The 15,895-nt window shown below is 45.5% G+C and overlaps 1 protein-coding gene across 14 annotated transcripts in view; it reads left to right on the top strand.

Annotated features, from left to right (window-relative positions):
- Positions 1–15,895, top strand: part of fbrsl1 (fibrosin-like 1) — a 318,377-nt gene that overhangs the window by 205,206 nt on the left and 97,276 nt on the right. For 11 of the 14 annotated variants that reach the window (XM_035995470.1, XM_035995454.1, XM_035995460.1 and 8 more), the window contains one exon: positions 7,382–7,411. The exons of the other annotated variants lie outside the window; for them this stretch is intronic. In XM_035995470.1, the coding sequence (XP_035851363.1) occupies positions 7,382–7,411 (30 nt within the window). The remainder of the gene's footprint in view (positions 1–7,381; positions 7,412–15,895) is intronic. 14 annotated transcript variants of the gene reach the window in all.

The raw sequence follows: 15,895 nt of genomic DNA, 5'->3' as shown, positions 1-15,895 counted from the left end.
TCTCATATCATATCCTCCATTGTATCAAACACAAGCTCCAGTCGGGAATGTATAGCTGTCACGCTGCTATCCACTTACAATGGCACACGGAGAGCTCAGTCTTAGTAATGTAATTTTTTCTTTCATAGTTTTCAGTAGATACCCAGCGGTGTCAACTCCGTTTTAGTGGGAAATGTTTTTGTTTTCCTCTTAGCCGCTCCTGCTTGACCTTACCGGAGCAGCAGCCATCACAACAAGGCCTTATGAATAATTAGTCTGGGTCAACTGATACTCTCCGGCTCCACACACCGCTGTCATCTACTCCGCCAGCGCCAGCCAAAAGCCAATGAACTGTGTGCAATTCTGCTCAATTGAATCAGTTGGAGTTGATGCGGCTCTGGTTATTCGGAGGTAAACAGCTAGATGTAAGTTGATACAGGGGGCTACCCTTGAGGCCAAGTGGAGAACAGGAGAAGGACCGTCGAATTGGCAGTGTCAGCGGGACAACGTTTGGAGACTTCTACGGTGGTCTGTCACAGCTATGCAATCACCTGGTGCTTTATCTGTACGCTGCTGGCCCGGCATTTGATTCTCTGGGGATTAGAGCGAATGCCAGGGTAGGGTTTCTGAGAGCCAAGACGGCCCCAGGAGGACAAACAAAACCAAATGGTTGCATAGTGTTTCTTGTACTGGTTTCATGTTCGGGTCAGAAGACATGTGGTGCAGGTGTCTGGTGATTGTGTGTGTCTAAGCGCTTTATTGTCAGACACATGATGTACATGTCTATTGTCTGTCAGATTCTTTGTTTTTTGGGGGCTTTTTTTTGGCTAAAGGAGCAATTGTATTCAACAGAAAGTGTCTTAGCAAGGTGGCATGCTACCACAGGCCTCCAGAACAGCATCAATGCTCCTCCTGGGTTAAGATCTGGTCACTACAAAGGCCATAGCATATCATTTACATCATTATGAACAAATTTAGTTGAACTCTCATGCTCTCTTATCTGCGGAAGCATCTGCATTCACTATGTTTCTCCACTCATTTATCAAGTTGTGTATGTACCGCTGTCAGAAGCTAGAACACTAAACGTATGTGTTTCTTTTCACACGACGAAGCTTCAGTTTGTGTTGGGTTGTGGCTTAACCCCATATAGAGATAGCCGGATCTTTTAGCAACTCACAGCACCCTTTGTGGTTTTACATGTTTGCACAATAGGCACATAGGTTGTGGTTTTTCTCACATTTTCACAACGGCTCACCACCAACGAAACTGCTGTAGCTGCAGAGTTTGAATAGTCACTGCTTCTCCTTCCTGTTAGAGTTCTTTGGAAATTGACACTGTGTCAAAGAAATAATTATTATTATTCACCTGAGAGCTGACATTAAGAAAGTGGGTTGGTTTTGTTGTCAATCCTGTTTCTGCCAGGACTTTGGAAGACACCGGATGTATTTTTGACCAAATAACAAATGATTAGTTGTTTGCCTCGCAGTGAAAAGCTCCATGCCTCTGTTCATTAGAACCTCAAACTCGGGTCACGGAAAAACCCGGCCTTTCTTTTAGGTTGTTATTGGTGTAATATCCTTTGGCTCAATATAGTATCAATGTCAGCTGATGTGTGGTGAAGACACAACGACATGCCTTCAACTAAAGTGCTAAATTGTGTGCTTAATTCATTTTCATGCTCATATCGCCTCTGATTGGACCTGCTACAACAACAACACTATGGGGTGACCTCTAGCTCACCCAGTAAGAGCATTCGCCCCATGTTGGCTGAGTCCTGCAACGACGCAGGGTTCGAATCCGACCTGCTGCCCTTTGCTGCGTGTCATCCCCCATCTCTCTCCCCCTTTCATGTCTATCCATTTTCAAAAATAAAGGGAAAAGCCCCAAAAAATAATCTTAAAAAAACAAAAAAAAAAAAAACAACACTATATGCAGTCTCCAGAATTTCTTAATTGGACATATGTCTGGGGAAAAAATGATCTGTGACTGTGATGAATTTTCTAGATGGGAAAGATGCTGGCCTGCTAGAAAAAAAACGAGCACCATGAACAAAAGAGAATTCATTCTCTCTCAGGGGTTTGCAGAGGAGAATATGGATCATGTCATCATATGGCTGTTTTTAATGAGATTGTTAAAGATGAATCTAATTTTAATTTGGGCTAATGTGAGGAACACTATCAGCCATTGACCAAGGGTGTCTTATGACTGACTTGATATACTGAACTCAACAGTCTTGTGCTTTTACTCTGTAGTTTCACTTCAGAGACGAGGCCTAGTGCAGAGACAGGGTCATTTTAAAAGCTCCTGCTCTCGCTGTTTAGTTCATGAACTTCAGCGCCCCACCTCCTTCCTTCCCTTCAGCTCCTGGAAGCACAACTATATTAATGTCTCCCAGAGAGCGTCAAGCAAGTCTGCTGCTTCTGTTTACAGGCTATTCAATCACTCTAAGTGCTAGTGGCAGACTGATTTTTTTTTTGGAAACACATTTGCCACAATCCCCCCTGGCTCCTTACATGCACGGTATTTATCCTATGAAAATTTGGCACTATCTGACTCGCCTATTTTACTAGCCTTGTCCTAGAGTTGGGACTGGTAAAACATAGCAATATATGCACTGCAGTCAACACTGAACATAAAAATATTCCCGAACGCTGGGCGATTCACACTCTGTCATAGGGAAGTGGTTACTTTTATAACACCATCGCATTGGAGACGACATCTCACAGCTTACAAGTTGTCTTCTGGTAAAAATGGGTCATTTGTTCTTATTTGTTGTTTTTTTTGTTCTCTGTGACAAATGCAGAAACAGTTGTGTACTTTAAGCAACAATCTAGATGAAGCAAAGGTGGCTGCAATGTGAATTCGTTTTAAGCCTATTTAGCATATGTAGCTGCTGGAAATACTGCAGTGTGCTACCTCATATCACATATTTTGTGTGTGCGTAGAATGTGTGCGTGTGTGTGTGCATGTGTGTATGCGCTAGTGACCTCAAACCTGGCGACAGCCCCTGCTAACAGCTGGTTTTCTGCCAGTTTTTCTGCAAGGCTATGAGAAAATTAGCTGAGCTGTGCGGTGGCATGTAGCACCCTAATATAGCATTAGGCAGGGTGACCGGGCTCACTCAAGATTGATGACTGTTGTCTAGCATGAGGTCCTTGTTCACAGGGTCATAGGTCATAGGTCACATTCATAAACTGAAATACATGCGGCCCTTTTTCACACCACAGTTTGTTTATCCCCAATGCTATGTAGGTTATTGTAAGACGACACTTACAACTGTAATTTTACATCTACAGCGTCTGTCACCGTCGTGTCATGAGAGCTAGAATGTCAGTCAGTGAACTGTGAGACCCTCCCTGCATCCATGTGATAAACAACATGCAGGGGATTGAGTGTCAGCATGTCTTTAATCATCTCTGCTCTGTCTTCATCTCTTTCAGGCTTTTGCTCTTTTCTCTTCTCCCTCTGACCCGTCTATATTTACCCAGCATCCCCTTCTTTAATGAGGAGCGTTCGTTCATCAGCCCATGTTTAAACTGCAGACAAGATTAACTTGGCTAAAGACTTAATGCACATGCACAGCCAACCCCATGCTCTGTTTGCCGTTTCCAGGCCGCGGATCGACGTGCAGCTCTGTTAGGCTTCCCTCTCTTGCTTGTTCTCTGTCTCTCTGGACTCCCTAGGCCTCCTCCGCCCTCGTCCTCATTTCGCCTGAATTAATTGAGTTCTCATTTTTGTGAGAAAGCTCACAGGAGGGCTGTGTGAAGAGAGAGACTAGAGTGGTAGCAAGAGAGAAAGAGACAGAGTGAGATCAGTGGCAGAAGCCTAGGGGGCATAGCTCTCCCAGAGGTAGGCAGTCGCCACTTTCCTGGGGGACGCTGAGGCCCCTCTACAGTGACTTATATCTTTATCCTCTCACCAGTCACCCTTCGGCATTTCAGGGAAGACCCATAGGCTGGTGGTCAGGGTCGGGGCAGATGTGCTTCTTCACCCCCTCCATCCCAAGAGAGGCTGCAACCTAATTTTAAGCTCTTTGTGTCTGTAAAGCTCTAAAGTGGAAACACCTAAAATGTGTCTGCTAAAATAATAGGACTGGTTGCATTACTTAAAAAAAAGACAGACAAATTAACATAAAGCACCATGTTTCTTCTAGTTTCTCTGTTAAACTAACCAGCAAGCTCTGCAACAACCAAGCTAGGCAACACAAGCACAGTTTAATTAAGGGAAAGTACATTTTGGAAAGCACCATGCAGAGCTAACACAGCTCTCATTGTGCAGGGTTGGGTGTGACATGTGATGCTTCCAAAAACTAAATGCTAACCAAAGCGCTAAATATGTGACCCAAGGACGAGGTAGTGATATTGCTTTGGAAAGGACCCACAGGCAGGACCTGATATTGTAGTTTTGTTAGTTGAACCCATAACAAATACTAAATATGGAAATAGCAGGCATGATGTGCTGCCCCAGACGCTACCTTGGCCTGAACCCTTTCAATTATGAACCATTACAACTTCTCCCCTTGCAATATTCATGCACGGGCAGATCACTTCTTCAGATGTCTTAGGTTGCTGTAAGTCGAGATAAACACTTGCTGAGTTGTAACAGCCAATCGTTCGCCTCTATTCCTCAATGTCAGTGCCTTAGCACTCAATAATTCAAAACCTTGGCGGTAATGAGCTCCCCGTAGGCCCTGTCCCCAAGGAGCCTCCCCACGGTGCCTCCACTGTAATGTAGTTATATCTCATGTCAGCTTTCAAATCAATTACATTTCTATCTGATGGCTATGTAATTGCGCCTGATTGAGTTTTTGGCACACCAGCCAAGTGTGTGGTTCCCAAACTCAAGCCAGTCAAAACAGGAAGCTGCACCAAATGAAACTGTATTTCATCCTGATTGAGGCTGCTTGCATGATAAGCACAACTGTAATTATGATGATAATAACAATAGCAATCTGTGTTTTCTCAGCTTTGTTGTTCTCTCCCCCCACCCCATTGCTCTCCAGATGAAATTTTGCCCCAAGGACTACAAACAACATGTGCGTTATTCAAGATGCAAAGGCTGATTTGATTGTTTGTAGCATGTGCAATTTAGTAGATTAAATGTAAACCATAATGCTTTTGTAAGAATTTTAAGTGTCTGGAATTTCAGCTAGTTTTAGTGCAGCAGACTTTTTTGCTGCAGGACTTCACTTTGTGACTAGAGCCATAGTGATCTTTACGTGTTGTGCTTAGATTTTGATGTCGGACATAAAGTGTGCCACTGTCTCGTGGCATAATGCCTAGAAACAACAAGCTAACCTCTCACCTACAGCAACTCGCTGACAGCTGAGGTCAGAACAATATTGTTTTGACGCCACATAGGTTGAATTGATAGATGGGTGGACAGACAGAGGGACAGAGGGTTGGATGGAAAGTTGACTGGATAGACGAATGCACACGTGACTGGATAGACAAATGGAAATACGGATAGATAGATGGATCAACAGAATGCATGCCTGGATGGACAGAGGGAATACTCTAATGGAGTGGTATTGAGATGGATGAGGGGGAGGATGCTGTGGTTAGGTGCATCAGCAACTAAATAGGGATGAATTGTGGCTGCTGTCAGCAGCACTAAGTTTAACAGACATAGTAAAGCAGCCTGGCTCATCCATAATCAGCAGACACAGATTGCCTTCATGCCAGCAGAGAACTTCTTTGGAAATAAAGCACTGAGAGCATCTACCAATCCGTCTTTCTATCCTCACTTCATCATCCCTTTTCTTTTTATATCCCCTTACTCTTGGTGTTCTTGCCCTTTAAATCTCTTCTCTTGTACTATTCTTTCCCTCATTTCTCTTGGTAAGGTCTTGTGTCTTTCTGTGTGTGTGTATGTGTGTGTGTGTGTGTGTGTGTGTGTGTGTGTGTGTGTGTGTGTGTGTGTGTGTGTGTGTGTGTGTGTGTGTCTGTGTCTCTCTCTCTCTCTCTCTCTCTCTCTCTCTCTCTCCGACACTGTCTTTTGTGTTAACAGCCTTCCATTTTTTTTTGCAGTGGGAGAGCCACTGGGTGCACATCTACAATCTTGCCTTTCATTTCATGGCTTCTGGAAATGGATGTTTTACTGCCTTCATTAAGGCATGCAGCAGTCAGCACCGTGTTTTCCCTCTGAAGTTTAGCTCCATGAACCTCGCCATTAGAGGACATTATAGCCCCAGATTTCAGGGCACAGTGAAACACTGTATAATTTGATTAGTGTTATTAATCAAGTGGAATACCGCTCCTTTCACCCCCCATCTCCCTCCCATCCTCTTCCTCCTTTTTTGCCATTTCAATCCTGCTTTCAAACCCCTTCAGACGTTCCCTTTCCCTCTTCCTCCTCCCCTTATCCATGCACCTCTCCGTCACATGCACTACAACACACATGTAAAGTGTTGTCAAAGTGACAAAGGACCTTACGCCTTCCCTTTTAAAAACAATGATTTACCACTTGTTTTTTTCTCCCCCTTCACAACCGCTCACCCCTCTCCAACACATGCACCCCCTCTCTTAGCCCAGGACATAAATCAATTGAGATGAAAGTTCCATAATTGTGCTTGCTGGGAGGGATTTGAGCAAAATTGCGCTATGAATTTTTTAAAGGGAATTTTTACTAGCTGTTCAGCGAGACTTGGGAGGCGAAGGAAGGTGAGGCCATGAGGATTTATGGGCCTGGATTCTTCATTACTGAAGTAATTTTCCTGCAAATGATAGTGCAGCACCCTGGAGGGGGGAGCGCTGCCCGCCTGGGAGAGTACAAACCTGCTTAATCTCTCGTGGAGAGAGAGCAGCTCAGAGCGCTAATATCATCTGTAAGGGACTGAGGCTCCATTTGTTCACATCTAAACTGCAGCTAGTGTATTTGTGATTCATAGTAATTGATTGCTCAGATTCCTTACAAGAGTGGCTATACGAGTTGATTTCATAACGAAGGATAGTTTTGTAAGAACTGCTATATTTTGCTTGCTTTATAATGCTTAATTATGTTTTCACACAAAAAAATGTACGTTTTGTTTTGTAGACATTTTAAGTGTTCAGCATGATTTCCAAAGGTTGATAGGTACACTACAGTAGCTAAAGGATTAACAGGGCTGGACATTACATAGTCTATTAAAAAGTAAATATGGAGATGAGGAATAACAAGGAACTTAAGAGACAAGGTCAGTTTAAATAATACCTGATCCCTTTTCTCTTTCTGTCACCCCGTCATGTATTTGTAGTGTGTATGTCCATGCTCGTGCTGATTTAGTCCTGCTTTACCAAGCTGTCCTATTGTTTCTTCAGCAAGGGTCTCCACCTTTTCACTCTACCTTTTGGTCTTTCTTCCCTCCTCATTTTTTAACCTTCCTCAGTCCAATATGGCTGACGTTCTGTCTCCATCTCTTTAGGTGCAGCCAGCAGCAGTGGCCCTCCTCAAGGTTAGTGCGTCCACGATGCCAGGTCTCATTCTTTATCCTGCCTGCCGTCCACTCAATTTTACAGCTCAGTAGCTTGAGAAGCAGAAGGGGTAAATCTGCTGCAAGGACAGAGAAAGAGAGAGAGAGAGGGGGGAGCAGGAGGAAGAGAGAACCCAAATTATTGTGCACCCTGTCGTAGATTGAAGTGGATCTCATTCCAGGCACACTAACAACTTAAGACAATTAGTCACTTCTCACTAGGCCAGACTTGAGGCTCACTTGAGGGCCAAAAAGAGGCAGGGAGTAGAGGACCCACTAGCATGGCTAAGCACTGCAGTTCCAGGAGTGACTCAGTGAAGGAGAGAGGCAACTTAGGGATGAAATAGCTCTGAGTTCTGCTGGAACGGCTCCTTGGGGGGTTTTGTGCAACACTCTGATAGAAATAGGAGTCTGGAAGTCATAGAGATCCTTACAAAATACTTATTTTTATGCACATATGTTAATGTTGCAAACTTTCTATAGTAAGATTACATTTTCCTAAATATGAAAAAAACATGCAGTTAACACTGCTCAATAATGTGTCACACATTGTTTTTATTTAACATTCTTCAAGATAAACGGAGACGGCAATGTCAGTTCCGTTCCATCTATTAGGCGGTCCAAGGTAGTTTGCGGCCAAAGATGAGGCCTGAAGCTTCAGCCACCACATGCTCCTGAAGTGAAGCATGACTAAGGTGGGTGGTGCGTGGAAGATCATGGAGTGGAAAGAGAGAAAACTTTGTGCCGGGCCCTCTACGGAGACGCAGCGTGACCAATTGAGGTGAAGGGGATGAATGAGGCCATTCACTGGGGCTAATGAAAGAGTTCCTGCTGGGCCCTGAATGAGGGTGGGCCCATCTGCACAACATAGGCGTGCACAAACCAGTGACCTCGAAAATTACCCAGGAAGCACTTTGGGACAGTCACCCCAGCAACAGGCTAGTAACCAGGCGCTTCAATCAGTGCCTGGCAGCTTCTTAAACAGAGCAAAGATTTTCTCTGCATTGAAAGAACTCTGTGTGAAATCAACTTCGAAGGACCCCCCTCCACACACACAACACACACACACAGTTTGTTTTTAAGGGGGAGCTGCCAATGATTGTCCCATGGGAAAAGGTCCAGAAGCTCTCACCATCTTTGAGAGGTGTGGGATGCTACCCTCAGGACTTTTCCTCTTAAGACACAAAGACCTGTTTGTCTTAGCTACATATGCATACGTGCTGGCTGCCTGTATATGCATTGCTGTGCGTTTGGTTAATTAGGTTCAGGGCATGTATAGTGACAGGTATAGGAGGCTGTGAAATAGATCCAATACAAAGATTCCAGATAAGGAGTGATTCCTTCAGCACCCCTGGGGACTGGACATTAAGTTTACCAGCATCTTCAAGGATCTGGTTCATTGGATTTTATCTGGTTTTTTTTTGTTTTTTTTGTTTAATGTATTCAGTCTTAATGTGCCAGAGGCATGCAGGTCATTGAAGTTCCATTCCCGTTTTCGTTCCCTCACGGAACTTTTGACAGCGTGAAATGACAAACCGCCCCTGCACGCATCCCCCACGTCAAAAAGTAATGAGATTGTGCTGCTGGAAATATCACTACAAAGCATCAGGCCTGCACTCGGGTCTGACTGCACCTTCAAACAGCGCTGCCTGCCAGCTCGCCTGCCTCGCCTGCCTGCTGAAAAAGAAGCGAACAAAAACAATCAGAATCAGAGACAGAGAAACGGCAAGGGAAGCTCCCCGCGCTGAGACAAATGAACACGCCAGGGCCTTTCATCCTGAGAGTGATTAGCCATCCGAAACGTTTTAAACCCCAGCTTTGAGTGCGTTCCTCAAACGAAAGAGTTCCATTGAGGAGTGGTGGTGAGATGTTTCTCGCTGGGAAGCGCCAGTGATCTAGTCTCTAATTGTGGCGTCGCTGACAAGGCTGGTGTGGCTGCGAGCTTTTTAAGCAGGGCTTTTTGCTACGCTCTTGTTCCCTTCCTGTCAGATCCACCACCAAAGGCACCAGGGAACAAAAAGGCCCCTCAGATTCTGTTCTTACATCCATCTGCCTATTGCTTTGTGCATAAACACAGGCCTAATTTAACACACTAATAGGCCCTGATGCTGGTCTAATGTGACCAAAACTACAATAGGTGCTGTAAAATGCAGTGTTTGTTTGCAGATATGTAATATTATCTAACGTAGTTTTCAGTCTGTGTAATTGCTGTGTTTACCTCTTTCATGTTCTTTCATATTCCATTGATCGAAGTCTCAGATTGGCAGTGGCGTTACCTCTCTTCTGCTGTATAGCGGGAGCAAAGTCATGTTTAAGGTCTTTGAGCGGCGTTCAGTAGAGGTGGTAGGAGCTTTCGGAATTTGTCCCTGAAAACCTCGCGGATCCTCTACTGTTCCGAAGCCAGGCTGTCGAAGGTTTGAGGAATCGAAGAGAGGCAGTTTGAAGAATCAAAGAATCAGCGACAGTGGGTGGAAAAAAAAGGAAGGGGGTGGAGGGGTAGAGAAGAGAGGAAAGGAGTAAAACCCTAGCTCATAAAAATCAGTATTATAACAACATTAATTGATGCTGCTGAGTGCCATATGTGATGCCATATGGAAATGCTGCCCCAGAGGCCTGCTATAATAGACAGCCCGCAGCGGTGCATACAACTTGGCACATTTACAAACAAGGGACGTCCCATTAATATCAGCCACGCAGACCGAGCAGAAGACAGTGGGAGAGGGAGTGAGAGGGTGCCGGAGGGAGGGAGGGGCGGCGGGGGAGGGGGCGAGGAAATAAAGAGAGGGAACCGAGTTACCTCATGTTTTGTTTGCCATCTTTAGTCCTCATGTTTTTACTATTTATCCACTCGCCTCACACAATCATTCCTACTAAATTAAGAGATTTACTCCATGTGCATATCAGTGTGCATTTAAAATCTCTGCTCCTCTACTCCCACGGTTCCTTAATTACAGTAATAAATGGCCCCTCCCTTCTCGGTTGATCAGACCGCCCTCTGTCCGCCCAACTGTCACTCCCACCACAGATGCCCAGTGGTCCTTTCATCACACACACACACACACACACACACACACACACACATTCTCTCTCACTTCAGCAGGTGAGGTGATTCATGGTACCTTGACAAAGGCGGCGTGAACGAGCTCTGTTTAACCTCTTGTGTGCCTAATCACAGGGCAGCTGTTATTTACTGCTGCTGTCCACAGTTTCCACTGCTTGGTTGCTCACAGTACTGTTCCCTCACCGCATCATGTCTTTTGACACCAACTGTGTCCATGTGGGCATCGTGCAAGAAATTTTTCGCAAAAAATGTCACTTTATGAGTTGTAAATTAAAAAATACTCTAATTATATATTAATATATATTAGGTTTATTGAATTGAATAATTTATATCTCGTAAGTAGTTTTGTGATCACAGATCAACAAATTCTTCAAAAATGACTTAGTTACCAACTACATGCAGCTAATGGTTATTTTCATCACTAAATAATCTGTTGATTGTTTCTGTCTTTAAATTGTCAGAAAAAATGTCCACCCCGTCTTTGAATTGCATTTTTTTTGGCCAACCAACCGCCCAAAACCAAAAGATGTTCAATTAACTAAGATATAATGGAAAGAAAAGCAGCACAGCCTCGCAGGCTAGAAGTAAATAGAACACATTGTGCTTGATAAATATGTATCAATAATTAAAACTAACTAATTGTTTCAACACTAGTGGAGTGTTAAAGCTGACAATACTAATCACAGAAGTCATGGCAGCGAGGTGGCTAGAATCAAGTGTGAACTCTTTGAAGTCGATGCTTTGATCCCGTGAAGATGTTCTCTCTCACATGATTTGATGGCATCATTAGCCTCTGGTGTGTGTCATGCACATGCATCAGCCCTCACGGCCCCGTATAGTCTGCATGTAGACGCATCCGTTTTGCGCACTGCTCTTCCGACTCTTCTGACGTGCCCAGCGCAGGGAGGGAGAAAGAGAGATCCTTACGAAACAAAGTTGTCAGCCATTCTGTTGAGTTTCATAGAATGTGAGGTGAAACAAGAATAGCGTACAGCTGTTTCCTCCCTGACACAGAGGGAGGCAGATGAAGAGCGTAAGAAGGAAGGAGGAAGAGTGAGAGCGGGAGAGAGAGAGCTCTCCGCTCTGTGATGTGCACTGATGTAGCGGCAGCTCTAGGTCAAACGCTGCCAGTGTTTTTTGTTCATCTTTGTCTCGTCTCCCCAGTGCTCCTCTAAATTATTCACAGCCTGAAGATGTGCAATGTGGCTGCCTCCTCCCTTACTCTCTCCTACTCTCTCTTCTACATTGCTCTCCATCTCTCTCTTTCTCTGTTTCCCATCCCTTCCTATGTCTCTCATGTGACTGCTTGAGTCGGAGGCAATGAACAGAAGTTTCTGCTTCGCAAGCTGGTAAATCCCCCCATCCCATCCCACATCCACTCATCTACCATCAACCACCCACCTTTCATCACTGACTCCATCTCTCACGCTCCTCCTTTCATCCCTGCTTGTCCCCTGCTTGCCTCTCCTGGCTGCCAGACTAGAGCCAGCCGCTTCTCTCTTTAAGGGGAAGGCTGCCAGCTGCTTGGTAGCTTCTGCATCTCTCCACCTCCCTCACTCTCTCTCATAATGTAGGGGTTGGGCTGACAGGGTGTCTTTTCACTCTGTTTCGGTTTCTTCTCTTATCTCTCTCAACTCTTTTAATGACTTCGTGATCATTTTATCTAGCCGAGTTGAGAGATAAACCCCAAGTGCGCACCAAATCCTCGGGCCAGTCGATGGCACTGATTAAAGATGTGCCCGTCAGTCCTTTCACCTTTAACAGACTGCCTGTCCTGTGAAGATGGAGGGAGCTGCTAGAAACCAAGGACATGGCGGGGCGAAGGCTAGGCGGTATGATGATATACACAATAAGACGATCAGAGTTTGTCATACTGTTTATACTGAGCTACCCATCCTTTTGTTTGTGGGTGAATAAAGACTATTGGGAGCAATGTTGCAAATCAGCGAGCAGGCAAAGGATGTACCATGATTTGTCCTGTATTTAATTTACTGGATTCCCCTGCCTGCTTGTTTTATCCATAAATTGAGTTTAGTATATTTAGTATGTCCTAATATATAGATAGATAGATAGATAGATAGATAGATATAGATATATAGATATAAAATGAAAATTACAGTGATAGAAAGAGATTAAGATTGTATCCGTATCGCCCACCCTAAGGTCTGTTTTGTAACAGATTATTATTGTCATGCTAACTAGGAAGTTGCAAGTATGGAATCGTGTTTGGACAGCAGGGGCTGGAGGATGAGGTGTGCACCTCGTGGCCACCTGACTGGAGAGCAGAGCGGAGAGAGCAGTTAAATCCAGTTCCAGCCGTTGCCACAGGACACTCATTTGTAATTCTGCACCCTGCCTACAATAACGTTTGATCATTGCAGAAGGGGGGACAGGAGGTACAAGGCGGGGGAAGGGAGCTGAAGCTTTCTCCCTCTCTCTCTTTTCGCTCCCCCTCCCCATACCCCCTGCCCGCCCTTTCGCAATTGCTGTCACCCAGTATGAATGCCCCCTCTGGCCCGATGACAAGTCTAGCGTGAAACGCTTGTCTGCCCCCCGAAATTAGCAGTAGAGCCCCCCGGCGGCACATGCTTCTCATGACCAGCACACAGTGGGCCGCCGCCAGATTCTTTTCATTATGGTGGCCAGCCAGCCCCCTGACTCTACCTCCTTCTGCCTCTTCCTCCATCCCACCCTCCCTCTCCCCCTCCTTCCCCCTGTGCGCCGGCCAGAGCTCAGTAAACAGCATCTGTAGTGCTCATCACATTACTGTCGTAGGGAGGAGAAGGAATGAGGGAGCCAAGCTCTCTGTGGGTGTTGCTGTTATTTCTGTGTATCTAAGTGTCTTTGTGTGTGCATACAGTAAGTGATTTTGTGCGATAGTATATGCATGCATGTGTGTGTACATGTTTTTGTGTGTTAGCTTGACAGGATTAGTGAGAGAGACAGCGAGAGAGAGAGACAGAGAGAGAGAGAGAGTAGTAGCAGTACAGAGAGTGAGAAAGCGCGAGAGAGGGGGGGAGTAGCAGTACAGAGCGATGCCTGGAGGCTCAATCTGTTCCTCACTGAGCTACATCAGTGTTAGAGACGGCAGCTCGGGCCGCGGGGAAGCCTCCACTCGCTCCATCAAACTGTCAGGCAGCCAGCGGAGCTGCACAGGGAGACTCTCAGCTGCCCCCGGGGCCAGTTCAAGTCAACATCCCATTTCCTTGCCTCCCCGCCTAATTTCTCCTACGCCCCGACTTAAATTTCCAATGCCCTGTGTCTGCCGCTGCAGCTCAGCAGCACCGGGCCCTGGGCCGCGTCAAAACACTGGGAGGTGCTGAGGGGTTGTACATGCGTATGTGTGTGTGGGTTCACCTCTGAAGGCAAGATAGCGAGCTAGTTACAGCCACACGATCAGCAGAGACAAGAAGGAGCCGAAGGGAGCCTTATGAAAGACGAGGTGTGAAGAAAAAACATAAATCAGTGGGTTTTTTTTCTCATTCTCTCGTACCTACGTCCCCATTTTTCTTCCACGACTATATTCATAACACAGTTGTGTACTCCCTGTCCCTTCAGGTTTCTGGCAGTTTTCTTCTCTCTCTCTGAGCGGAATAAATGCTCCCTGTACCCTCATACATCTGCCATTACTGTCTGTTTCCCCCTCGCCAAACTGCTCCAAGGATCACACCGACAGCCCAGTTGGCTCTGTCACTCCCCTGAGTGCTGAAAGCAAAGGTTGAGGGATTTCTTGTTGGAAAGGACAAGGCAGTCTTTTAATTTAGTGAAGAAGGGGGACAGCTCTTCAAGTGTACCCCCACCTCTATCACCATCAATCTGTCTGTGCACCCCTCCCCGTCCTCCCCCCCGACCTCACCACGTACTTTGCATGGAAGTGAAACAGAGATCTGCCAGGTCTCCGTGCTGTTTACATGGACTCTGGGTAATGTTAAAGTCTGCTTAGTTTAGCCCCCGGTCAGGACTATATCTTTCCTCACCCTGGCTTGATTTACATGGCCCCCGCTGACTCTCCCCTTAAGTGTGTCAGCTCTGAACCAGAGGCCTCTGTGTGTCTGGCTAATGCAAAGAGCATTTCTCTGAGCTTGTCTTCTTCAATCCGCTTCCACTCTCATTCTCCCTCTGTCCTCTTTCAATGGGCCTCTGTGAAAGGAGCTTTTGCTGAAGCCGTCTCTCTGTTTGCACAGCCAACTCCGAGGTCCCAAGCTTAAATATGGTTTTACGTGAGAGCCTGTCTAGGCCTCTCCTGCTGGTCGATATTATTTCTACCCGGCAGAGCTTTTTCTCTCAATCTCATTCCCTCTGGAGCCTACATCTTCACTAGGATCAATACTTTCCTAATCCAGAGCTCCTAGGCTGACCCAGGGTAATCAGCTGACTTCCCATGCTGCCTGCTGGGGAGGTTAAGGGTCAAATGGCTGTATAGATTTGATCCTGTGATCAAATCACTTTGCTAGGTGGTGCTTTCAGATACAGCTTGTCGGGTCAAGAACAATCACTAGATTTTTTTTCTCTGTTGTTGAGAGTTAAATGCAGTGGTGCTAGTAAGCCTTTTAAACCCTAATATTAATACACTGCTCAGGTTCCCCAAGCGGTTTTTTATTTTTTTAAATAAGATGCACTGTAGCCATGAAACTTTAACCTTATCTGAATCATAGTTCTTTCTTTTATGACTATTCTGATGTCATTACACACACACACACACACACACACACACACACACACCACTTCCTCAACTTTGTAGTGACTCATGGCTTCCTAAGTTTGTTTCTGAGGTGGTGAAAAACATAAGAACATGCACCAAAACAACCTATTGATATAATATGAAAGCTGAGTTCAAGTAAGGCTTCACCCTTCGCCATGAGGCCAAAGAGATCTTCAGATATCCCGCTGATGCTTTAGGCCTAGCAGGAGGTCCCCCAGCGAACCCCAGGCTCTGTTTCCACGTCCCATCAGAGGGGCCACGACGCCTACATCCCCACACCTCATCCCAGCATCCGCAGGAGGGAAATTGCGGAAGGAAATTGGTGTTGTTCCACCAGTATCCGACACTGCTTTGGTCCTCAACTATCTAAATGGACCATTACCCCCTCTGTGTGCGCTCACTCTAGGAGCTCTGGGTTTGTCACTACTCTCTGCCGTACAATCAGGAGTATCTCAGTAAATGTCCCTAGAGAGATGTCTTCTAAATTGAAGCCACTTCTCTTGTCAGCATCATGATTGCTTTTTTTGCATTGTCACCAACAAGCGATCAAGTGCTGCTGCTGTCTCATTGTTCAATCACAGTCTGCGTGCCGCTTATTCAATTTTTTTTAAATGCACCATCATTTTGTCTCGCCTTATCAGCAGCATAATTAATTTCTTCTCACTTATCAAGATTTTAATTTAGGACATTCAATCACATCGCA

Source organism: Sander lucioperca, chromosome 2 (genome assembly GCF_008315115.2).
Source record: "Sander lucioperca isolate FBNREF2018 chromosome 2, SLUC_FBN_1.2, whole genome shotgun sequence".
Taxonomy (NCBI): Eukaryota; Metazoa; Chordata; class Actinopteri; order Perciformes; family Percidae; genus Sander; species Sander lucioperca.
Note: the sequence above shows the minus strand (reverse complement) of the source record. Positions and strands in the feature narration are given on the sequence as shown.